Source organism: Lipotes vexillifer, unplaced genomic scaffold (genome assembly GCF_000442215.2).
Source record: "Lipotes vexillifer unplaced genomic scaffold, Lipotes_vexillifer_v1.1 scaffold57, whole genome shotgun sequence".
Classification (NCBI taxonomy): domain Eukaryota; kingdom Metazoa; phylum Chordata; class Mammalia; order Artiodactyla; family Lipotidae; genus Lipotes; species Lipotes vexillifer.
Window position 1 is genome coordinate 1,671,861 of NW_006788075.1, and position 27,356 is coordinate 1,699,216.

The window sequence follows — 27,356 nt, forward strand, 5'->3', positions numbered from 1 at the left end:
AGAAATTAACACAACATTGTAAATCAACTATGCTCCAGTAAAAAAATTTTTTAAAATTTAAATTTTTCTTACTTGCCTAAGGAAACTATAGTGAAAAAATATATATTCTCTGAAATAAGTAAGATAGCCAAGTAACTTTTTAGTAGAAATGCAAAACTACTCATTTACTTCAGTTTTCAGATAAATGGCATGAGGTTTATCACAAATATATTACCTACATGTTGTTTTCCCTTCTTTCACATATAAACCTCGATGAAGCACAGAATTTTAAAAGTTGCCAGAAAACTATTTCCCCCAATACCCTTATTTTGCTATATGTGGAAACATCAAGGTCCAGCAGATCTTACAGTTTATACTGAGTAATGCATGGGTTACATGGTGGATAATACTGGGTTACATGATGGCAAAAGTTGTTCTATTTGAAGTACAGGGTTAGCAGGCCCCAAGCAACTCTCTGTTGGAAAAAGCAAGGCTCTCTCTAAAACTGCCTAATAGTCACTGCATTAGACTTCCCATTTCAGGTGTAAGGTTTGGGGCCACCCTTCACACTGCATGTTCTACATTTTCAATTCATTGTAAAAATGTTCTACATTTTTCATTCATTGTAAAAATAATGTGTTGTTTTTTTAAACATTTTTTTAAATTTTATTTATTTGGTTGCTTGGGGTCTTAGTTGCAGCAGGCAGTCTCCTTAGTTGTGGCATGTGAATTCTCAGTTGCAGCACGCATGTGGGATCTAGTTCCCTGACCAGGGATCGAACCCGGCCCCCCTGCTTCGGGAGCACGGAGTCTTAACCACTGCGCCACCAGGGAAGTCCCAAAATAATGTGTTTTAAATGAGTCAGTGATCACTGGCCATTATGGGTTAAATTGTGTCCCCCGTAAAGATATCCAGAAGTCCTAACTCTTAGTACATGTGACTGTCACCTTATTTGGAAATAGGGTCTTTGCAAATGTAATCAAGTTAAGATGAGGTCATTTGGGTGGCCCTAATCCAGTATGACTGATGTCCTGGTTAAGAGAGGAGAATGCCATGTGAAGATAGACACTCAGGGAGAATGTCATGTGATGAAGGGGTCAGAGACTTGAGCCATGCAGCTAAAGCCAAGGAGTGCCAGGAACTGATGGCCATCACCAGTAAGTCTATTGTCTTACATCATCAGTTTTCATGTGCACACTTCACAAAATGAAGCTCCATTCATCCATGCATGCACATTTATTACCTAGGAAGCCACAGACATTGTTAGATGGGACTTAGGGAAGCCAAGAGCGTGATATCACGTGTGAGGGTGTGTTTGGGGCATGAGAAAGGGAAGTTAACAATTAAAGTTGTGATATATATATATATATATATATATATATATATATATATATATATATATAAAGTGCCATGATGGTATAAGCACAGAGAAATGAGACGAGGCAAACAGGCTCAGGATATTGGGTGAATTGCCCTCTTGAGCTGAGTCTTAACACAGAAGAATTAGCCTGGAGGTGAAGAGAAGCTCTGGAGAGAGGAAACCACATTTGCAAGAATACAGAGATATGCCATGATCAAGCATAGTATGATACTGATGGCAACACTGGTATTTTGGCATTTATTTTTCAGAGTATGTTAATGCCTATATTTGATTTTAAAACATAGACACATATGGTGTTATGGGGTGAATTGTGTCCCCCCCTCCCCAATTTATATGTTGAAGTCCTAACTCCCTGTACCTCAGAATGTAACCATATTTGGAGATTAGGTCTTTAAAAGGTGATTAAGTTAAATGAGTCTTTTAGGGTAGGCCCTAATCCAATATGACTGGTGTCCTTTATAAAAGGAGGAGACTGGGACACACAAGAGAGACCCCAGGAATGTGCATGCACAGAGAAAAGATCAAGTGAGGACACAGCCAGAAGGCAGCCATCTGTAAGCCAAGGAGACAGGTCTTGGGAGAAACCAAACCTACCCAGTCTGTGGTATTTGTTATGGCATCCCTAGAAAACGAATTCAATGACCAAAGCACGAGAAATCTGGTGGAGGATGGCAAGAAGCGAGGCTGTGACATAGGCAAGGGCTAGAATACGAGGGGCCATGCATTCCATCCTGATGACAATAACACATTGAAGAATTAGGCAGGAGATAAATCAGACACGTATTTTAGAAAAATCCCTCTAGAATGCAGTGTGGAAGATAAGACCAGAGAAAAGAAAGATCAGAAGGAGGCTATTGGAAGCAAGAAGGGATTAAGGTTCGAATTAATTGGTGGACTGGTTGTGAGGAATGAGGGAGAGGGATCCAGAGTAACTCCAGGATGGGTAGAGAGTGGTGCCATTGCCCTTTGTAGGGAAACACGGAAGCAGCACCATCAAGGAAGAGGGCGATAAGGTAAGTAGTGGACGTGCTGGACTCAAGATGCCTGTGAGTTTTATAACCTTCTCAGCACACAGGAAGGCACAGTGATCCTGCAAATCAGAAAGGAAGAGAGAACCCTTGGTAGTGTGCAAAGTTCAGATAGTGGTTCAAGCAATGGGAGGCAGTGAGATCACCCAAGAAAAGGTATCATGAGAAGAAGGTTACAAACAAATCCCTGGGGAATAACAAGGGTCTTAAACCCCCTAAACAAAAATGATGGTCAAAGCAAACGGAGGAGTGTTTTCAATATGAACAGAGAAAACAAAGGCCACCTACAGGATGGAGTTGAAAAGACTTGAAGAGTAATTTTTACCTCTGTCTATTTCACACAGAGATGGGAAACGCAAGATGCGTCACCTACAAATGATGGTTTTCAGTACATTCTACAATTGTTCAGATACACGAACATTCAGTTCAACGTGGAAAGATGGTTCAGAGACCTAGACTGTTGCTCTCCTTAGGCTGAAATGCCGCATTTCCCTTCCTGGATACCAGAACTGCTACTAATTGACAGTGGATTATATAATCTTATATTTATCTGGTCTTTATATATTACATAATTTATATAAATTTATATTTTTGAACATGTAACCATGAAGGAAAGAGACTACATACACATGTATATGTGTATATGTATGTCTGTGATTTTTTAACAAATGTTATCAGATTAACATTGCTTGAAAGCAGTCACCTTGGGAATCAATCCAATTATTCTTACTATATACTATTATGCAAAACAGTTTAGAATTTCTTTGCAAAAAACTACAGAGCAGTAGCATGGACTTGAATTTTTGGAAAGAGCTGAGCCAATCAGTTAAGCCTAATGAACCACACACACACACATACACACACACACACACATACACACACAGGCAATAGTTTTTTTGTATCAAAAGCAAGGTATGACTGGTTGAGTACCTGAGAAAAATGGTTTTATGTCTTGCATGACATGGTCTCCTTTTGAAAAAAATTACTTTCCTATAGATACAGAAGTACATTCACTACTATGTCTTCGTCTTTATTTTTTTTTTTATTTATTTTTTTTTTTCCTTGCGTTATGCGGGCCTCTCACTGTTGTGGCCTCTCCCATTTGCGGAGCACAGGCTCCGGACACGCAGGCTCAGCGGCCACGGCTCACGGGCCCAGCCGCTCCGCGGCATGTGGGATCCTCCCGAAACGGGGCACGAACCCGCGTCCCCTGCATCGGCAGGCGGACTCCCAAGCACTGCGCCACCAGGGAAGCCCCCCGTCTTTATTTTTTATAGTAAGCATCTATTACTTTTAAAGTCAGAAGAAAGCTACTCTGGTAATGAAAAAAGGATGTCTACAAAAATTACCTAAGACATTTGCCCCTTAGGCAATTCCAAAAGAGAACTTCTGTAAGTAATCTGTGCAATCGTGCCTCCCTAAAATAAATATACAGCTTCTCAGGGTAAGTACCTTGGGGTTATTACTCCTTTAAGTTCTCATATTTATTTAATAGAAAAAGAATAGGAAAAGTTTATACCAATGTAATGGCACTCATTATCTCTTGGAATACAGAATTTTGAGAGCTTTTTATGTATATTGTTATCTTGTTTCTATTTTCTGACTTACAAAAAAAACAATGAACATGTATTGCTTTGGATTAAGAAAAATAATAAAGTTGCAAACAAAATTAGCAACATCTGAAAAGGCATACATTCCCTTAAAAATCAATAAATCACTATTTTCCCAAACACATATACATAAAGTTATTAGTTAGGCTTACAACCTACATTATATCAGCTTTTGTCGGCTTTGTCTCCTTAGAGTTTTATATTTAAAGAAAATAGGACTGTATATAATTTTATGACATAATTTCCTAAACATTTCATTCAACTTGTTGCTCAATAAACACTGATCAAATAATGTAGTAGGCAGAGGAGAACTGAAACTTCATGAAGCCTGCCTGAGAAAGTTTAAAATTATAAAGGAGCACACATGAGAGCCTTGCAGTGGCTACCTAGGTAAGAGAGACACAGCTGCTGGCCACCCGCTGGATTTACTCGCCTTCCCCCATCTGTTCTCCCCCAACTACATCCAGGCACAATGTTATACCTGTAAGAAGGTATGAGACTGTAGGGTTTTACATGCATACTATGTACTTCAAGATTCATAATTTCAGAAATTCATATATTTCTGGATCAGTTTCCTAATAACTGGCTCAAAATGTCTGCCAAAAGAATATGGCTTATAATAGTTATTGCTTCTCTTTAAAACAAATCCCTTAAGAATGGAAATACAGTTTTATCTATCTCTACAAATACCACCACACATCCTAAGTTTCGAATAAATAACGTCTATATAAAAGTAGTGTATTTGAAAATATATTTCTGCAAATCTATTTCAATCAATGTAAGTAGGCTGATCTTAAACAACAGGAAAATCCAAAGGTCATAACTTTAGAGGGAGTCTGCTGCCATAAAATCAAGAAGGCTAAAAATCTCAGATTTCACTACTCTTCATTCTGAGGAACAGCTGAATATGTCACTTTATCCTTAATTTACTTCACATTTCAATATAACACTACATTTTCTATTTTCTCTTTGCACACACACACATAAATGTATATAACCACCAACCCACAATTCAAAAAAGGCCAATCCATATTAATACTGGTGGATACTTTTCAGAATTCGAAGAAAGAACAAATTGAAAAAAAAAAAAGGTTAATGCATTCAGAAGAAAATAAAGCTTTCTTACGAGGCAGGACTCGGTGTCAACTCTGGCAGCATCTCTCTCCCCATGATTAACTGCTTTGCACACAGGTAATCTAAATGGTTTACTGTACCTGGTTTTTAACACTTGCATATCTTTTCAGGTGTTTTATAAATTCTGGTCGAGAAGTGTTTCGTGAAATTATAAGAGCCATGCTTCCATTATTTAATCTGAAATTCAATATTTGTATTTGACATTAAAATATTTATTAAGAGAGTACATCAGAAATTACTCTGTATCATTCCTCCTAACAAATAATGTTTACTAGAAGCTGTAGGCAAGCTAGATAAATCACCATCACATTAAATTTACCTAAAATTATTAAATCATATCTTGCTGTGCTGTCTTTTAAATGAAACAGCCTTTCAAATTAGTTTTATTAAACAACTGACTGATTTCCTTCTCACCAAGAACTGACACCAAGCACTTCTTAAAAAATGAATCATCATGCATCCTATTCACATATCAAGACATAATTTGAAATCCAATGTACTTACTTAGGGATTCTAAGTGTGAAACCATGTATTTTTTTAAAGATGTGTTGTACGATAGTTAATAAATACAAATGGTCTAACAACTAGTTCAACACTTTTTAAAATCTAAAGTGTGATTTAAATATTTATTTATGGGCAGGTCTAAGTGACATAGGAAACCAAATAAATCAGAGGCTCTTGGATGGATGAACTGGAGTGAACAAATGCTACCACACATGTTCAGTTAAATGACTGAACATTTTAATCTTGCATAACTCTTCAGTTCAATATAAGAGGCTGCAAATTTAGAGGTGTGATTTAGTGCCAAAAAGCCACTCACAGATGCATCTAGCTTTAGAAGGCAGTTTGCAGAAATATGTGCAAATGACTTCTAGGCTCAGTTTCCGTGCAAATATAAAGTTATTCCAAGAATAACAATGACGACATAAAAAAGAGCTCTTTAAATCTTATGCAAGCTCAGGTTAGAGCTGTAAGGGACCTTGGAGATTACCCAGTCATTCACTCAGTTTATGTAGAAGTAAAAGAAGCTCCGAAGTTTAAGTGATTGGTTCAAAGACAGAGAAAAACAAAATAATCACTGGAACCAGAGCACTTAATCCAGGGTCCACTATTCCTTTTACCCATTACGTCACCTCTTCCCAACTGGAAATAAATAGTACCAAAACATCAGAAAATCTAGAAACAATAAATGCTGGAGAGCGTGTGGAGAAAAGGGAACACTCTTACACTGCTGGTGCGGATGTGAACTGGTACAGCCACTATGGAGAACAGTATGGAGGTTCCTTAAAAAACTAAAAATAGAACTACCATATGACCCAGCAATCCCACTACTGGGCATATACCCTGAGAAAACCATAATTCAAAAAGAGTCATATAACAAAATGTTCACTGCAGCTCTATTTACAATAGCCAGGACATGGAAGCAACCTAAGTGTCCATTGACAGATGAATGGATAAAGAAGATGTGGCACATATATAAAATGGAATATTACTCAGTCATAAAAAGAAACGAAATTGAGTTATTTGTAGTGAGGTGGATGGACCTAGAGTCTGTCATACAGAGTGAAGTAAGTCAGAAAGAGAAAAACAAATACTGTATGCTAACACATATATATGGAATCTAAGAAAAAAAAAATGTCATGAGGAACCTAGGGTTAAGACGGGAATAAAGACACAAACCCTAATGATTAATGATGTTGAGCATTCTTTCATGTGTTTGTTGGCAGTCTGTATATCTTCTTTGGAGAAATGTCTATTTAGGTCTTCTGCCCATTTTTGGATTGGGTTGTTTATTTTTTTGTTATTGAGCTGCATGAGCTGCCTGTAAATTTTAGAGATTAATCCTTTGTCAGTTGATTCATTTGCAAATATTTTCTCCCATTCTGAGGGCTGTCTTTTGGTCTTGTTTATGGTTTCCTTTGCTGTGCAAAAGCTTTGAAGTTTCATTAGGTCCCATTTGTTTATTTTTGTTTTTATCTCCATTACTCTAGGAGATGGGTCAAGAAGGATCTTGCTGTGATTTATGTCATAGAGTGTTCTGCCTATGTTTTCCTCTAAGAGTTTGATAGTTTCTGGCCTTACATTTAGGTCTTTAATCCATTTTGAGCTTATTTTTGTGTATGGTGTTAGGGAGTGATCTAATCTCATACTTTTACATGTACCTGTCCAATTTTCCCAGCACCACTTATTGAAGAGGCTGTCCTTTCTCCACTGTATATTCCTGCCACCTTTATCAAAGATAAGGTGACCATATGTGCATGGGTTTATCTCTGGGCTTTCTATCCTATTCCATTGATCTATCTTTCTGTTTTTGTGCCAGTACCATACTGTCTTGATTACTGTAGCTTTGTAGTATAGTCTGAAGTCAGGCAGCCTGATTCCTCCAGCTCCATTTTTTGTTCTCAAGATTGCTTTGGCTATTCGGGGTCTTTTGTGTTTCCATACAAATTGTGAAATTTTTTGTTCTAGTTCTGTGAAAAATGCCAGTGGTAGTTTGATAGGGATTGCATTGAATCTATAGATTGCTTTGGGAAGTAGAGTCATTTTCACAATGTTGATTCTTCCAATCCAAGAACATGGTATATCTCTCCATCTGTTTGTATCATCTTTAATTTCTTTCATCAGTGTCTTATAATTTTCTGCATACAGGTCTTTTGTCTCCTTAGGTAGGTTTATTCCTAGATATTTTATTCTTTTTGTTGCAATGGTAAATGGGAGTGTTTTCTTGATTTCACTTTCAGATTTTTCATCATTAGTATATAGGAATGCCAGAGATTTCTGTGCATTAATTTTGTATCCTGCTACTTTACCAAATTCATTGATTAGCTCTAGTAGTTTTCTGGTAGCATCTTTAGGATTCTCTATGTATAGTATCATGTCATCTGCAAACAGTGACAGCTTTACTTCTTCTTTTCCGATTTGGATTCCTTTTATTTCCTTTTCTTCTCTGATTGCTGTGGCTAAAACTTCCAAAACTATGTTGAATAAGAGTGGTGAGAGTGGGCAACCTTGTCTTGTTCCTGACCTTAGTGGAAATGCTTTCAGTTTTTCGCCATTGAGGATGATGTTGGCTGTGGGCTTGTCATATACGGCCTTTATTATATTGAGGAAAGTTCCCTCTACACCTACTTTCTGCAGGGTTTTTATCATAAATGGGTGTTGAATTTTGTCAAAAGCTTTCTCTGCATCTATTGAGATGATCATATGGTTTTTCTCCTTCAATTTGTTAATATGGTTCTCTGTTATAAAGCAGAAACTAACACACCATTGTAAAGCAATTATACCCCAATAAAGATGTTAAAAAAAAAAAAAATCAAACAATTAAAGCCACTACTCTAGGTCTGGTAAAAAAAAAAAAAAGACACAAACCTACTAGAGAATGAACTTGAGGACACGGGGAGGGGGAAGGGTAAGCTGTGACAAAGTGAGAGAGTGGCATGGACATAGATACACTGCCAAACGTAAGGTAGATAGCTAGTGGGAAGCAGCCGCATAGCACAGGGAGATCAGCTCGGTGCTTTGTGACTGCCTGGAGGGGTGGGATAGGAAGGGTGGGAGGGAGGGAGACGCAAGAGGGAGGAGATATGGGAACATATGTATAGGTATAACTGATTCACTTTGTTATAAAGCAGAAACTAACACACCATTGTAAAGCAATTATACTCCAATAAAGACGTAAAAAAAAAAAGTACCAAAACATTAGTGTTTTGTGCATTCTTGATTTCTTTTTAATTACTTAGTTTTTACTGGTAAACATGAAAAGCATTTCATGTGTCTACGTTTCAATACTTATTAGTAATTGAAACACATGCTATGTGCCTGGCACTGTTCTAAATATTTTCCATACATTAATGCATATAATCTTAGAAAAATTCAAATATAAAAAAATTAGTTCCTATCAGCAACTTGCACTGAGGTATTTTGAAGTAAATTATACTTTTCTGTGAAAAAATAAATAAAGGTGGAAGTTGAAACTCCTTTGCAATTTCGCTGAATCATCCAGAAGCTAAATTTTTGAATACCTTGGTCAGCTGAGGCTCTGATGTAAAGGCCTTAAAAAAAAAATGGCATGTTTGCTTACAATCCACAGAAGACATCTCTAACTAATCATCCTCCTCTGAAAAATTCATCAATGCAGATTGAACCTGGAGAGTAAGCAGTGGAATTCCAGGCCAGCTGGAAAATGACTGGAGCAGCTTGGAAGGAGGCATGAATCTACGGCTCCCAGGAGAGCAGGACTACTTCCCACGAAGGTCCTTGAGCAAACACGAGTGTCAGAGACGGCATAGGGTTAGAGCAGCACTGTGTCAGGTCCTGGAGAATGCAGCTCTAGTCAGCCAGCCAGATCTTCACTTTTCGTAGGGGAAACTACACTAGGGAGATGCACAGCTATCTAGGGTTTCTGAGGGTATGGGGAGGAAACAATCAGCCTCAATTTCTAAACCACACAAGCTCCAGCACTAGAGATAATTAACGAGACTCTGACATCTGATTTTTAAAATAGTTTCTCGGGCTTCCCTGGTGGCGCAGTGGTTGAGAGTCCGCCTGCCGATGCAGGGGACACGGACTCGTGCCCCGGTCCGGGAGGATCCCACATGCCACAGACCGGCTGTGCCCGTGAGCCATGGCCGCTGAGCCTGTGCTCCGCAACGGGAGAGGCCACAACAGTGAGAGGCCCGCGTACCGCAAAAAAAAAAAAAAAAAAAAATTTCTCTTCTTCTCTAACTTTGGATATTTCCCTCTTTCTTACCTTCCTATCAATTGCCAAGGAAAACATTTTTAATCAATCCCTTTACCAATTGTTAATCCTTCAGATTAAATATTTTTCAGGGAAGTTGAAACTAATCATTAAAATGATGTTATGAATTGCCAAAGTACATACATAAGTCATTCTTTTATTCCACTTCTGGGGAAAATCTAGCAGTGACGACATTATGCAACATTCATCACCTTTCTTCTATGCTCTACAGGAATGCAAGAGAAATATATTTTCAGACCAATGATGGACAACTACATGAAAAGGATGTGCAAGAGATGGAACAGCTATAGCTTGTGGATAAAATGATATACAAAATGTCTCATGAAAATGTGGGCAGTAGATTCAAATGTACCACAATTCACACTAAATATAACTAAAATGTTTCCTTTGACTAAAAGTATCATACACACATACATGTTATTCCTGCTAAGGATGTATACGTCTGCACTAAAATCAAAAGGCAGAGATGTGCATAAGGAATACCAGAATTAAATATAATATTCTCAATGACTGGTAAATAAATAAAGCAAAGTAGACATAAAATAACACAATAAGATCATGTCAATAAAACCCAAGGAATATTATTTTACCCTCAGTGATATTAAAAAATCAGAGTAAATTATCATTTTTCCAGTATAACAGTTACTCTCAGCCTACTCTGAAGACAAATCCCTTAAAATCAACTCAGAAATGACCTCTTGATAATATTCTAGTTAGCCAAGAGTTAGCAGGGTATTCTGAAAGATAAATGTGGTTTATAGAAAAGTTTCAATAGGGCTTCCCTGGTGGTGCAGTGGTTAAGAATCCACCTATCAATGCAAGGGACACGGGTTCGAGCCCTGGCCCGGGAAGATCCCACATGCCACGGAGCAACTAAGCCCGTGCACCACAACTACTGAGACTGCACTCTAGAGCCCACGAGCCACAACTGCTGAAGCCTGTGTACAAGAGCAGCCACCACAATGAAAAGCCCGCCCACCCCAACGAAGAGTAGCCCCCGCTCACCGCAACTAGAGAAAGCCCGCGCACAGCAACAAAGACCCAACTCAGCCAAAAATAAATGAATGAATGAATGAATGAAAAGTATCAATGATTCAATAAAAACACTTACTAACCTGGTATTAGGTGCCAAGCCTCTAGGTGCCACTGAACACAGGCACGGAATTGCCATAATGCTGACATTCAAGAACTGACCCTGGATCATTTGCCACTGATCATTACAGTCTAAAGGTAATGGAAGGGAATGGTTACTTTTCCCCACCAGAGCAAAATGTCAATAGAGCCCTGCTCAGTTCTCAAGGAGGTAACTTCATACTCACCAGATTTCAGAGATCCCTGTGCCCTCCTAAAAGTAAGAAAACAAGACAAAGAAACATCACATCACACACAAAAAAATAGCATCTATTAAACATGAGATGATTAGAGAACCCAACATTATATATATTAGATTCAGCAGTAAGTAAAAATATGTGAACAATTCTGTCACTGCATTAGTTGTTGATTCACTGATTCATCAGTAACAATGATTTTCAAAATTTCTTTTAAGACTAGAGCACTTCCTTTGTGTGGCTTTGAGTAATATTTTTGTTCCACATTAGAAATTCTCATGAGGGCAGAAACTATGGATTTTGTTTGTTTGTTTGTAGGCGTATTTTATCCAAGGTGTCTGGCATACAGCAGGTACTTTAATAAACAGCTATTGAATGGACGGATGGACAGATGGATGGATGGATGGATGGATGGAGTGAATAGCTGTTTCTGAAGACAGATGCCAAACTACGTGGCCTAACAGAATCTGTAGGACCCCATGATTCTTTATTCTTCACTAATATGATAGAATAACAACCAAAGATCACAAGTCTAATAAACTGTTTATATCAAACAGTTTTATGCTTCAAAGAAAGATATAGACTCCTGTATTATACTTTGAGCTTTTCACTTACCTTTCTTCTAAATCCTGAGGGTCGTTAAATGGTAAAAATGATATTTCACATTCCTCTGGCCTAAAATATAATGAAACTTGTTATTAGCACTCATTGACTCTGGGATATGAAATTTGGGGGTTAAGAAAAAAAGACTTACTTAAGTCTTGCCAGTGCCTTAATGACAGCAAAATCCATACGTTGGTTAGGGGACATCCATCGATGTTTTTCTGCCAGAGCCAAAGCTCTTCCACCAAAGCCAAACATGGCCGAGAACCCAAAGCGAAGAAACTTGCCAGTGGTGCTGAAGGTACAGACATCGACCGGTTGTATGTGCCCTTGAATGTTATATTGAATATCAGTCAGTCAGCAAGTAAGTAGAGCCAGGTGTCAAAATGGCAAACATAGGAGAGCATATTTATTTACTCAGAGAAGAAGAAAATGTCAGACTACTTTATACCATAATATCCTATTTTCTCTTCCACTCTCACTACCTACAACTACTGCAATCGCCATTTATAACTTTTTCAGGTACCAAGGGAAGAGACACAAACTGGTAAATTTTGCAGCTTACTGCTTGCTATTTTAAACAAAACATGGCTAAGGAAGTGAAGTTGAAGTGCATGTGCAGAGTAAACTCAGATTTAACAGATTTGCATTTATTAGAGCTTACATGCTTTACATCAGTTGAGATAATAAAAGGTCTAGTGGAAGTACACTGGCTAAAAATTTTTTTCATGTGCTTTTTTTTTCCTTTTAATAACTAGTCCTAGAGTTTTGGTAGTCAAACAACAGTACCTGATATATTTAATCAATATGCATGGATTTTCTTGACCTGGTTATAAAATTGTGATCTTGAACATTATTCTATTATTTTCTATCAAGATTATAGTAAAACTTCACTTACTACTCTTTAGAGCACCTGTATTCTGAAAAAATCAGCAGTCAAAATAGTGAAGCTTTGCCTAACTGACTTTTGGTTTTTAGTCAAACATTTCTCTGCTTTGAGAGATAAAGAATCTGTCTTAGACAAGCCTAAAGGATATAAAATAGCCTTCCTTATATAAATAAAAACTTCCTTATAAAACATAAACTTCTTTGGAAGAATTCTTACCCATTATAATGTGCAAAGTTGCAGTTACCACATGAGAAATTCCATGAAGAGAATGTGCCAATACATTAGTAGATCCTGCCAAATCAAATTTAAAACATGTATGATCAGTATAGCAAACATTTTAAATTAACCATTTGTTCCTACTTTATAGACATGTCACTATGTAATGTTCAAATGAAAAATTAAGTGGAAGTGTACAAGTTTTTGTTCACATCATAGATGCAAATTGAATGGCTACTCAATTATTACTTAATCTTTAAATAACTTAAAAATTAGGAAACAAGTTATAGTATCTACTTGCTCACAGCTTCTTCCATCATGAATGTCTGTTTTCTACCTGAAAAAGTGCTAGTTATATCAAAGTCTGCTCCATTCAACTTTAATAAATAGGCTTCTTTACCAAAATGTGCACCAACAGCAGAAAGATGGCTCTGGAAAGCAGACAAATGCATAAACACAAAAAAGCCAAATAACAACTAAGAAAAAAGTATAAAATCACTATAAAGTACAAAAGATATGCTTTAAATACATTTTAAAGCTCTCAACCAAATGGAGATCCCTTCTATTATCTGAAAAATTGTACCCTAGATGAAGAAAACTCTTCATCCCATGGTATTTGCCATAGTTTGAGAATCTGTATTGAGACATTATAGGTTTCTGTTTTCCATAATCACTAAGAAAATTTAAGATCCACATGAATTTTTCCCACCAGCCTACAGAGAGAAAGCTTTCTCAAGTCAGGCCCCTGTAACATTTGTGTGTGTCTGAGATCTTGGGGTAAAGGCCTGGTTTCAAAGGGGAAAATACCAGCTAGCCCCTGCCATTCCCAGGAGGTACAAAGCATTTAAAATTAAGAAGCTACATTTTTCTTGATTTAAGTCCAGTAACAGCCAAGAACTGTGAAAGCATGGATGTACTGTGTACAATAGCTATCAATGCAAAGGCTAGCTAATCAGGAACTTTCCTGTGTGGTCATATGTAATCCCTTCTGTTTGTGTCACTTTGAACGCATGTATTATGCTTGGGCTGCTCAGCTGGAGAAGCTGAGTCAATGAAGGCGTTCTCAAGCAAGACTGTCATTAAAACAGTAGTCATCGTGAGGTACCTATCTAAGCATTCATGATTTCCAGACCTCTAGTGAAACCAATGCAAAAAATGTCCCCCTTAACCAATTGGTAAACTGGTTTTAACTGATTCATCAAACAGTAGTTTATGTTCTGACCCTTGTTACTCAGAATATGTCCCACAGCCCAGCAGCAATGGCCACACCTCCGTGTTTATTACACTGTTGATTCTCAGGCCCCACTCCAGACCTAAGGAGGCGTAGTCTGCATTTTATAAGATCCTCAGGTTATGTATATGGAGAGGCCCTCCTCCAGAACGTATGGTTCAAGGATCAGCGGCATCAACATTACTTGGGAGCTTGTTAAAAAGGGAAATTTCTGGGGCTTCCCTGGTGGCGCAGTGGTTGAGAGTCCGCCTGCCGATGCAGGGGACATGGGTTCGTGGCCCGGTCCGGGAGGATCTAGGCCCGTGCGCCATGGCCGCTGAGCCTGCGCGTCCGGAGCCTGTGCTCCGCAACGGGAGAGGTCACAACAGTGAGAGGCCCGCGTACCGCAAAAAAAAAAAAACAGGAAATTTCTGGGTTCCACCTCCAACCAATGGAAAGGGAGTGGCTGGGAGTGGGGCCCCCATGCCCATGTCTTAGCAAGCTCTCCAGGTGATTTGTATGCACCCTAAGGTCTGAGAAAAAGTGATCCAGAAAGCTGTTCCTCAGTGGATCTTTACCAGGAGTCAATGACCTAGGTTTTTCCAATTATTCTTTGACCCTCTACAGCCTGCCCTTTGGCTGTCTAATACTAATTAACTTGGAATGGGTAGGGGAAAAAAGCAAAAACAAATCAATTTTGCTTCCCAATCGGATTTATGGTAAAGGTTTTGGAGGAGGCCACATAATTAGAGTGAGATATTCAAGATTATCAATGGTTTACAGTACTCCATGAAACACATTTCCTCCATTACCATGGTTAATTAAGAGTAGACCATAAAAGCATTCCTCTAGAAAGACTATTAAAAAACAAAATGTAATGTTGTCATGTGCAATAGAGAATGACACATATCATGACTCAAGAAAATAAAGACCATTTATTCCCTGTGAGTTTGAAGTATGCTAAGTATGCCAAAGCACAAATCCTCTTAGAATGCTAGACATTGCTTTTTTATTTCTATGTCTTCTCAGGCTTTGCAACTTTGCCACTTTTCTTTAATTCCACTGAACTTGGCAGTGATGACAGACAGGACCAGAAATCAGAAAATCATTTTAGTCATCTTCTACTCTGCTTGACCTGTACCTTAATCCTTAAGAACATTTTTTTTTTAAAGAACATTTTTAACACTCTGAATTTAAAAGGAAAGTTCATGAAGAAAGTAGATGTAAAATTATAAAACTATAGATTGCTCCATATTTTTTTTGAATAATCTAAAAGAGTACAATTTCCAGAAACAAAATGGGATCCATCCAAAAAGATATCTACATGCCAAAAGAACATGCTGCTCACATAAATAAAAACTATGTAATTTTAGCATTCTCACAAAAGCTATAAATGTTCTACCTCAAGGTAAACATTTTAATTAGCCTGAAAAGTTATTTTTCTTAACACTACCAGCGACTTTGCTCACCACCGCCACCCCAAACCTGCTAAAATGTGCCACATCCAATGAGTAAGGACAGAAGTAGCAGCTCATGTAAAGCATGACTGATAGAAGAACCAGGCAGAAACTAGAGGCAAAAAGAAAAAAAAATTGTCCTTGGAAGTGCAAGCACTTCTGCAGAACAATTAACTTAATTAACCAGACATCATGAATATTCATAAGGCCATTAATGTCTCCCACATCCAAACAGATAAATGTGATGTAATGATTTCCTAGTCAAGCATATCTAAAATTCTCATGAAAACTGCACCTACACTTTGGTTCTTTGCCTGAAATATCATAGAAATTAACAGTCCCTTGGCAATATTTTATTCTCCTCAAATTAATTGGAAAGCATGAATTTATTTATGTGAATGCTATAGAAATATATGGTTCCCAGTCATCAGTATGTGGATTGAGCCTTGTTTTACAACAACTGGATTGCTTTTTTATTTTCATGTACTCTCTGGCTTTTCTCCCTATCCTCCCCCTCATCCCCTTAATCGGAATCTCTCTGTATAGTTCCTTAGCACCAGTTCCCATAGCAACAAACACCGTTGCTAATGGCCAGCAGTTCAAATACAGGCTTCCTCACATCTGATCCATCTGAGTCTGACCATAATTCAGCGGCTTAGTCTGTTGGCTCAGTGGAGTAATTTACTAAACACTCTCCCTCTGGGTGTCTCTCTCCAGGAGGCAAATGGCTTCAAAGGCAGACTCTCTTCTGCGTTAGCTTAGAAACTTCCTGCCTAGCTCTTGTTCCCATTCATTATCAAAGCCCTGACCAGACATAGAGTCCTCATATTAAATACATCCTGCACATGACTTCCTCCTCCTATTAGATGGAATCCACAAGCTAGAACTCTATACAACCACTAAAGTTTTGGCAACAGGCTGTATCTTCTAAACAAAAAGTATTCCAATGGCATTTCTACATATCCACTGTATCTAGAAAATGCTTTCAAAATCAGAAATATGCTTAAAAAGTATAATGATAATAAAACTCAATGCTGTTCCTTTATAACATCTGAGTTACATATTAAAACTGTAAGCATAACCACCAGTTTTTCTAGCTAGCTATTCACTTCATGTCAAATGAAGATCCACGGGGCCACCCATCCTTCCACTTTTGATGCAGCAGTGAATGAGTGACTTCAGGGGTGTAGGTATTAAGGAAGAGAAAAAGTGACCTAAGCACGTCCACTCTGTACAGAAGGAAATGTTAGGAAATTTCCACCATTACAGCCGGCACTTCTAAAGTGACACAGAAAGGTCAAAGTGCAGCCCAAATGCATCTTTTTGAGTTGATGCATTTTGTTCTCTTCTACCTAAGGGGGTCTTTCTCACAGATTTTTCTTAACAGGTTTTTACAATCATCAGGATATATCCCAATATGCCTCTCCTTTTAAATTCTTATTTTTATGAAAGACCTTTTTCTCTAGAAGGGCATTGGTATGTCTTTTGCCCTTTGTCAATTAACAATACTAAATATACTGAAATTCATACTAAATGACTCTGGTCATCAAATGGATAGAATGTTGCTTTTTTTTTTTCAACCATGTGTCTTCTATTTTCATAGGAAAGAATACAGTTGGCCCTGGAACACGGGTTTGAACTGAGTGGGTCCCACTTAGACGTGGATATTTTTCAGTTGTAATTACTACAGTACTTCATGGTCCCCGGATGGTTGAATTCGAGGATGCAGAGGAAAGGGGGGCCGACTGTAAATTGTTCAAGGGTCAACTGTAATTGTTTCCGCTTTTCTTGTAGAGATAATAACATGTGATGTTTTAAAGTGGAAAAAAAAGTCACTTTCCTTCACTACTGTTTGTTTCAATAATAATTTGAGAGGAGGGACTCATATAATAAACCTGCAAAAGATACTTTCATCTTTTCTGGACCCCAGTGTTGCTCTGGCCGCTCTCCCTGGCTCTGACCTCCACTTCCTTTTCCTCCCTTCCCCTAATCAGGAATCTTCCTAGAACAGGCTCCCAGCAGGTTGCTCCCTTGCTCTAAACCTCCCATTGTTCCCTACTGTTCATCATCTGCAATTCAGACCCCTTCCTGTGGCCTCCAGGAGCCACCATGATTTGGACCTGTTTTGACACCAGTACTACCAAACAAATGGCCTGTTTTCTATTCCTCAACATTCCTGGATTTTGCCTTGCCATTTATTATTTTTGTAGCCAAGAAAATAACTCATTCCCATCTTTCAGGCCATAAAAAAAAATTGTCCTACCTATTTTTAGGTGCAATTCAAGTGGTACTTGCTCTATAATGTCTTCTTTCCATTTATTCACTTAAACTTTGTTGAGTGTTCACTGTATCACATTCTGTTCTAGCTGCTGGAGACACAGCAGTCAGGACGAATCCTTTTGGCATATTCAAGCTTATCTGTTTACACTTCAACTATGGGAATTGAGTTACCACATTTTACCCCCCAAGAAATTATAAGCAGCTTGACTGGAATGGCCCTGTTTCAAAATTTCACATCTGGGACTGTATGATCATTAGACCTTTATATGAGAAGGTAGAATAACGGTCCCATTTATTGTTTGCTTAACTATGTATTAAACCCTGCACGTATACTATCTAATTTAACACTATAATAATCTTGTAATAAAGTGAGTGTCATGTGTGTTATCTCTCTTTTATGAATTAGAAAAATAAGGCTCAAAGAAATTAAATAACTTGGCCAGTCTCACATGTGCTACTGGAGATGCCAAGCGTGGGTCTTTCAAACTCAAAGTCTGTGTGTTTAACTCTGTGTGACACTGCCTAGGTTAGGAAGTAAACCAGGGGAAGATGGGCGAGGGGTTCCACTTGGCAAATCCACGGCCCCTCCCTTGCCTGCTGGTATCACACCAAGTGGAAGCTGGGCTTGGACAGGAGTCAGGATGCTGTCTGTTTCCACCCCGGCGTTCTTCTGGGCACTAAGAAGCAAAGCATGGGCCACTTCACTGGCAGATCCATCTCCACCAACACAGACCACACTAGAAAAGAAGAAATTAAGTCAAAGAATGAACAACATCAAAACAATTGGTGATAATTCGTGAAATTTTGACTTTAAAATATTGGGTTGGCCAAAAAGTTTTCGTAACATCTTATGGAAAAACCCGAACGAACTTTCTGGCCAGCCCAGTATTAATTTTAAATATTCTGTGCGTGTGATTACTCACACCTTCAAACACTTCAACATGTGTCAATGGATAAGAAGACACTAGCACTGCTCTGATAAAGTTTACTTCACAAATATCATACCTAGATGATACCCCATAGGCAAAATATTTTTAAATGGGTTAAGAGGCATTAAACACTTGAACATGTTAATTCACATCTGACCTGAATTTTGCTCTGTTAATATCCCAAAGCATATTATCCTCATCTTGTTTATGTTAATAATAGTCGTTTCAACTCATTTAACTAACACAAGCCAAAGTCATAAAATCCTGCTAATTTTCAATATAGCTCTGAAAAGACAGACAGCAATAAAAATCATGTAAAATATGAGGCTTTAATTTAAGGAACGGCTAATTATCATTAGTATGTAAATGTTAATTGCAAACCTGAACTAGTTTTCATCTCCTGGACATTACTGCGATATGGCAGTTTTAAAATTAGTGTTACTACCCTTTGACCCTAGTCAGTACTACTAATATTTTTTTTAAAACCTCACCATATGTACACTACAGGAGTGATGGGGTGGGAATCCATGAAAGTCATACAAGATATCAGAAGTTCTGTCATAATCATTCGTGTTTAAAAGATGCAAAATAAGGGGCTTCCCTGGTGGCGCAGTGCTTGAGAGTCCGCCTGCCGTTGCAGGAGACGCGGGTTCGTGCCCCGTTTCGGGAGGATCCCACATGCCGCGGAGAGGCTGGGCCCGTGAGCCGTGGCCGCTGGGCCTGCGCGTCCGGAGCCTGTGCTCCGCAAATGGGAGAGGCCACAACAGTGAGAGGCCCGCATAACGCAAGAAAAAAAGAGTCCGCCTGCCGATGCAGGGGACACGGGTTCGTGCCCCGGTCCGGGAGGATCCCACATGCCGCGGAGCGGCTGGGCCCATGAGCCATGGCCGCCGAGTCTGCACGTCCGGAGCCTGTGCTCCGCAACGGGAGAGGCCACAACAGTGAGAGGCCCGCGTATCGCAAAAAAAATAAAAAATAAAAGATGCAAAATAATCTTAAGTATCAAAATCACATCAATTTACCCAAAAGGAAAAGATTTTGTGTTATTGAGAGCAGCTGTCACACCCCAAGGCCTCCAAGGCCCAGCAGGAGCAGAAGAGTCTGCTCAGTCTAAAGAAGAGTCAGCTTCTCAGCACCAGCCCACTCCCATCATCCAGGAGGCAGGCTTTAGAGGACCACATCTTCTGATTTTTCTAGGGAAGCCACAGGTCCTGATTTTGGGGACAGTCTCCTAATTTATAAACACTCACAACTAGCATTCAATATATTTAAAAATTGTATGTGCCAAACAAAACAGCCTATGGGCCATAATCAGCAGGGGGTCCTGGTTCCCTAAGTTTAGGAAGCTCCAGAAGTTGGTGAATCCAGAGGCTGAGAATACTTTTTGCATCAACTCCCTCTACCTCTCAGCCTTCCAGCCCCAGCACCTAGGTGGGGTTCAGCGCTAGGGCTGCACATAGCCTGGGCGATCTAGGTCCATCCTAATTAGAAGAAACTCCAGGATATGAGATATGACCCAGGTCATTTTTGGCTGGGGGTATTATTTTGTCTGAACTGATTCCAGGGGCCATCAGTGTGGTCACTGATTCAGAGAAAAGTGATTATACCTACCGGGGACCAACTTCACATCAGGTAATACATTGGCTCTTTTCTGTTAAATTCCCAGAATTCTGTAAAGTAAGCATTAGCCTCATCCTTATATACGGGGAAGCCAAGGTTTCATTTGAACCTTATCTGTATGATTTCAAAGACCTCTATGAGCAGATTTCCAAACATTCTGTGAACTTAATTATAACTCCCAGTTCCATGCCTGTCTACCAACCGAGGTGTATGTGGCCTAAAAGGGACCTGTAAAGTCTTCCAACACAGCATCTAACTTAGTACAAAGAACTTGCCTCTTCCATATAGTATGTCAACACTTGAACCCTGGAATCGTGCATCCAGTTATAGCACATGTTAACTCATTGCTAGTTAGTAGAAATGGCCTTTCTATGAACATGCTCTGCTACAAAAGCCTTTGCAATTTTGTCATAACACATTCTGTGTTAAATATTTTGAAACTATAACAAGTGATAATTATAACAATAAAGTAACATTTAGTGAACAATTACCAGACACTGTTGTCAGCACTCTCCATGTATTAACTTTTTAAATTTGAACAATAACTGTATGCAATAGATACTTTTACTCCCAATTTACAGATTAGGAAACTAAGACATAAAAAGATTAAGCGACTTTTCCAAGGTCATACTATAGTAAGTTATGGAATGAGATTTTGAACCAAGACAATTTGGCCTTAGAAACTACACTACTATTTGATATATTAGACTCCTTTCTTATATATAAAACCTAATGAAAATAGCCTTATGAGAGTTTTATTATTTTGGAAATCAGTTTACCAGTAGAATCACTGTGTACTTAAACAAGTGAGAAAGGAATAGAGCTATTTATCTTGACAACTACTAGATCACTGAGATCATCTCAAGATATAGTTACTCAACCTAGAGAATATGCTTAATACAAATATATCGCAAGAGTCTAGATATTACAAGAAAAGGCAAAAAAATAAACTTTTTTTAATGAGTTAATTTAACCACACTTAAGAGCTACCCTAAAACATAAACCTTTACAAGTGGTACATCTTGTGTTTTCAGAATAAGCAAACTCTTTCTTGCCATGACCCAAAGTAGAGCTTTTCTGTCTAGAAAAGTACAACTGGGGGCTAATATCTTACTTCTCTTTTTTAAAAAGTGACGGGAAAATTTTTAAATTGCTGTTTGTGTATTTGTCTATCAACCCATATCATTACTGAAATGTTTATTATTGCATTTTTGACTTAAAATTTTTTTTGAAAAGAGATACTTTTTTTAAACCTTATTTAGTAATACAGATATCATGGTGGTGATAAAATGTTAGTGCAAGCCAAATAATGTCTAGATTCTCGTGAAATTAAAAGAAGGAAAAAACTATAATTCAACAAATTAAAATTTTAAAATGCTGTGAAATAAAACAGAAAAATATTAGTATATGTATAATTGCATAAGAGCTACAGATTAGCTTAACAATTGTCACATGAATCCAACTGTTACCGCTTCAAGTCTATGCACCCAATATTACAGTTTTCTTTGCCTTTACAAAACTTCCTATTCATGCCCAGTGTAAAGAGGGGTCAATATGGAAACGGACGCTCCTGCAAGCTCTAGCAGTGAATCTGAGAGTATTTGCTAGAACACACTGGAGCTGCACACAAGCTATCATGAGAACTGATACACTGTTCCTGTGGCATTAGGAATATGTCACAATGTGTCTTCATAGAAACATGTGCAAATCATTAAAAAAACTCCGAAAACTTAACAAATAGTCTTCTTAAACATTATTTACTAATCATTTTGCTTTACTGAAAAATAATATAGAATTTCTCTTGGATCTTAAAACTCTCTGTCTGGTCTGTGTCTAAAAAGCTTTAGATGATTTCCTAGTCACTCCCTACCAACAGCTCCACTAGAGTCAGGCAGAGATGCTTCAGGCTCAAGTTGAGCCCCAAAATACCACAGAATCCTGGGGTTACCTTATCCCGACCTTAAGTCTTTTGTATCAATTTCTCAAAAAGTCCTCCTATAGCCATTCTTTGAACAGATTCAGGAACAGGGAACTCATGAATGTAGTGTCTTCCACTTTCAAACAATTCTACTTGTTAGAGAATTGTTCTTTGGAAATGCCTACAGAAACTGTTTCCATTGTTCTCCTCATATGTATACTTCTCTATGTAATTCTAAGTAGAGTGACTTAAAATTACTATTTTATTAAGATAGTTATCCCAACCACCACTTCGTCTCCTAACTGGAAAGACTGGGCTCAAATAAATAAATAAATAAGCTATTTAAAGGATCTTAGAAATATTAGACAACTTGCAATAGAAATTTTAAATTATTTTAAGTTCTAATTAATTCAGCATGCTGTAGAGCAGTGGTCCCCAACCTTTTTGGCACCAGGGACCTGTTTTGTGGAAGACAATTTTTCCACGGACGGTGGGCGGTGGAGGTGGGATGGGTTCAGGCGGTAATGCAAACAATGGCGGGGATGGGAAGTGGCAGATGAAGCTGCACTCCCTTTGCCCACTGCTCACCTCTGGCAGTAGGGCCCAGTTCCTAACAGGCCACAGACCGGACTGGTCCTCAGCCTGGGGGGTGGGGACCCCTGCTATAGAGTTTAGAAACAGTGAACTCACTGGAACTCAATTCACATAATGGTTAGGCCAAACTACTTGGTTTAAAAAAAATGTAGGTAATAACTAAAGGATCTATATATCTTGCACTGCCACACTGCAAAATAACAGCACCTGCCATGTGGAATAAACAAGAATTAAGTATGTTCAGGTAAAGAGAAAAACATTACTTGTTGTGCTTAAGCTATAGTCTTTCATCATTCTGCAAAGTTCTTCTTGATCTTTGCATAGTTAATTACCAATGGAACTTAGTTATAGATACCACATTTATCAGAACATTGCATAACGTTGACAGGCAAGACCAGGTCTAATACCTACAAATACCTGTTATTCTTATTATTTATATAATCACGTTTTGAAGCAAGGACTTATTTGCAATGCAACATCTCTTATATACTCACAAGCTGTGCTTCAGGACTATGCAGCATATTAAGGTAGGTAGCTGGTAGACATGATTCCCCCAATTACTTTTCCTAAATTGTCTACTTGCAAGATAATTTCCTAAATGTAGCCTATTAATCAATCTGTCTAGCTCGAAGTACAAAGGTCTGAAGTAATCTCCTACCTCATATTCTTCATGCTCAGTATTTATACAACATTGCCATCTAGATTTGCTCCCCTCAGTTAAATTCAAATGCTCGAGAGGGTGTGGAGAAAAGGGAACCCTCTTGCACTCTTGGTGGGAATGTAAATTGATACAGTCACTATGGAGAACAGTACGGAGGTTCCTTAAAAAACTAAAAATAGAATTACCGTATGACCCAGCAATCCCACTACTGGGCATATATGCAGAGAAAACCATAATTTAAGAAGACACATGCATCCCAATGTTCATTGCAGCACTATTTACAATAGCCAGGACATGGAAGCAACCTAAATGCCCATCGACAGACAAATGGATGAGGAAGATGTGGTACGTACACACAATGGAATATTACTCAGCCATAAAAAGGAACGAAATTGGGTCATTTGTAGAGACGTGGATGGATCTAGAGACTGTCATACAGAGTGAAGTAAGTCAGAAAGAGAAAAACAAATATCGTATATTAAAGCATATATGTGGAACCTAGAAAAATGGTACAGATGAACCGGTTTTCAGGGCAGAAATAGAGACACAGATGTAGCGAACAAACGTATGGACACCAAGGGGGGAAAGCAGTGGGGTGGTGGTGGTGGTGGTGTGATGAATTGGGCAATTGGGATTGACATGTATACACTGATGTGTATAAAATGGATGACTAATAAGAACCTGCTGTATAAAAAAATAAAATAAAATTCCAAAAAAATAGTTCCTTTTTGAAAAATTATGTTTTACTTACCAAACTTTCTTCTTCATCCAATAATACTTTTCTCACCAACAAATATTAAGCATTTCTGAAAAACAACCCTACTAATTCTGATTGCATCACTTTCCTCTCTAACACATTCTAATAATTTTTCGGGAAGAGCAAAGCCTTTCATTTCAGTTGAAAAATCCAAATGCCCTTCCTGATATTGTGAGTGCATTGTTGCCTCCCTGCCCATTATCATGTTACACAAATAATTCACATACCTGCCACCTTTTAAAACTCTGAAATATCCACACTTGCAAAAAAATCTTCCCTAAAAGAATATGTTTTTAGTCTTGTACATCAATCCAGCACTTTAGCAAATTGATTCACCTAAATTTTAAAAATGTCAATTAAAGTATATGTCACTTGCCTTTTTTCTAATGTTTCCATGCCTTCTTTCTAATGTTTCCATGCCAGTGAACAATTTCTACACACACCAGCAATGTACTGCAAACAACAGTTTCTAATGCCTACTGTGAATAACATATTTATTTGGTAGCTACTAAATTATAGAAGATAAGTAAAATTAGCATATTTTTTCATCCTAAAAAATATATATTTGTTTTTACAGAATATTTACACTCAGTCAATCATATCCAAATTAACCAGTGGGTAGCTATTAATACTATCAATAAATTTGCAAAAAATGATCATAGTCTAGTTATATCACACAATCAATATAATATATTCCATCAATGCTTTTCTATATACTCACAGGGTTAAAGACAAGAATTAAGGACTACAGAGGCAAATGTATACACATTAGGTAAGAATAAGATGATACACTGTGATTTCTCAGTACTTATATTTATAACCCTCCTTTTGCTTTCCTATGCCCGATCCTGCAAGGTGGATGACTATGCCATAGTACATTATCAGCACTGTTATTACACAGATACAAATGAACTACAGCCTAATTACATACATCACAAACATTTAAAAACTGTAAGTCTCAAATATGTGGCTAAAAACTAATGAAAACATTTAATAACATAAGCCATATAACATTTATAGATTAATAATACAACCTACCCATCAAATCCCTGTAGTTCACATTCTTTTAGCAGTGACACGGCATGCCCTTCATATTCTGTTACTATATGAAAAAAAAAAAACACACAGAAAAAGATGAAAGTTTTAAACAAATGATCTACACTTTTTAACTTGGTTTGGCAAAATAATATGCTAAACATATGGTCAGGTCGTAAAACAACATTTATTCTTGAATATTTATATTTTAATCATGGGAAAGAGGATTAAGTGTTACTTGCCTGTTGTGTTTTACAGCTTTATGTAAAAGAGGGTCATATATTTGTTCCAACTACATAAGTCATTTGGGGATATCCCATTAGATAATTTATCTTGGTGCCTGTCTGTTTAGTGTTCCCTAAATAAGACACATTTCCTTTAAATCAGAAGCCTAGGAGCAGCAGTATTTTGAAAATAAGGCATATTAGCTGGCACCAAATAGTCAATGTTAAATCACTTTGGCAACCTTACATGAATAAATTAGTTGAAAGGTTAGTGTAAGATTTACATACTAGAAGAATGTGTGTCTGGAACTGCTAGACTAAAAAGAGGAGGAGTTGGATGTGAAAATGTGAAGCAAAGCCAACACCAAGGATAACAGACCCAACGCCAAGAAGGGTGGCACACAGGCCCACCAGAGCCCAGATTCTCTGAGGAAATGAATCTGTCACTCCCTATTGCTGCCTCTACAGTCATGATGCCCTATGCAGTGTTGCAAATGCCAGAGAAGACAGGATAAACTGGCACACTGCAGATGGCACCAAGCATCCCAACCACATTTAGCATTTTCTAGGGCAGCTTTGCCAGAAGAGACAGCCCAGCTGTACCCACCCATCAAAGATTTCTGCTGACTGACATGACACTGCAGATGGATGTTTTTGTGTAAGAATGTGCATCATTATATGCAAGATTACATTAATCTTTCATGCCTGTCTGTCCCTGGTGCCAGCATGGTTCAAGCTTTTCCTACAATGCTTTTAGATATTGTTAAAAATTATCAGTCTTGGTGTCTAAAAGAATCATTCTGTATCCAGCAGCATTACATTGTAATCCTCCCACAGCTTATTCAAATGCTGTTAACATTCACATGAATAAAACCTCTCTCTATTAAATTCTATTCAGAAGAAAGCTACAAGAAAATGAAATATAAAATATTAATATATTTAGGTTATCGTAAATGATTGTGTGCTGATCATTCATCTATAACTTCAGCAAGTAGTTGCAACCTTAAAAAGCAAAATAATAAAATGCCTTACAAACACACATTAAAAATAATTAAGGATATTAGGAAGAAATATTATGCTGAGAATCAGTTTATCAAGTCTCGCTTTTATTCCAAAGCTTACTTTGGTAAAGCTTTTCGAATCCAAAACAAAATTAGCCTTAAAATTATCTTGTAGCTGAATGCTATTTTTACTTAGGAGAAATTTTGAAATAATAGTCTATTTCTTCCTTTCATCTTGCAGGTGAAATGTGACTATACACTGATGCAAATTATCCAAGAACAGTAATTTTTTAAAGTGATATTGTAAAAGTTAAATAAGATGCCTGATCCGGAACAACAGACGGACAAGATGACTGAAACCTGACCACAATATACTAGGACAATGAACAAAGTTTATCAAGTCCTTGGCCTCAGGGAGGTTACATTCTGGAGACAGAGGATATGCACTAATTTTTTTCAATGAATGGACAATATAAAGTAGTATTAAGTGATTATGAAGAAAAATAATATAGGGGAAAAGGATAGAGAGTAATCTGAACTACTATTTGGAAGGAGTAGAAGAAATCAAAATATGTGTTTAGACAGTGTATTACGGGCTCTGGAAGCAGAAAGAACCATATTCAGATCACTCCACTTCACATAGACATCAACAGTGGGCTGCTGGGCAGCTGCACTTTCAAAAGAAAGTTACTGGGGCTTCCCTGGTGGCGCAGTGGTTGGGAGTCCGCCTGCCGATGCAAGG

General features: G+C 37.9%; 1 protein-coding gene across 3 annotated transcripts in view; it reads right to left on the reverse strand.

Annotated features, from left to right (window-relative positions):
* CERKL (CERK like autophagy regulator) overlaps nucleotides 1–27,356 on the reverse strand; it is a 150,491-nt gene that overhangs the window by 3,342 nt on the left and 119,793 nt on the right. For 2 of the 3 annotated variants that reach the window (XM_007461226.1, XM_007461225.1), the window contains 6 exons: nucleotides 12,929–13,003; nucleotides 11,975–12,152; nucleotides 11,836–11,895; nucleotides 11,212–11,237; nucleotides 11,008–11,116; nucleotides 5,214–5,310 (listed from right to left, as the gene is read on the reverse strand). In XM_007461226.1, the coding sequence (XP_007461288.1) occupies nucleotides 5,214–5,310; nucleotides 11,008–11,116; nucleotides 11,212–11,237; nucleotides 11,836–11,895; nucleotides 11,975–12,152; nucleotides 12,929–13,003 (545 nt within the window). Of the gene's footprint in view, nucleotides 1–5,213; nucleotides 5,311–11,007; nucleotides 11,117–11,211; nucleotides 11,238–11,835; nucleotides 11,896–11,974; nucleotides 12,153–12,928; nucleotides 13,004–18,469; nucleotides 18,613–25,392; nucleotides 25,457–27,356 lie in introns of all 3 variants that reach the window. The other variant, XM_007461224.1, reaches the window with a different exon arrangement.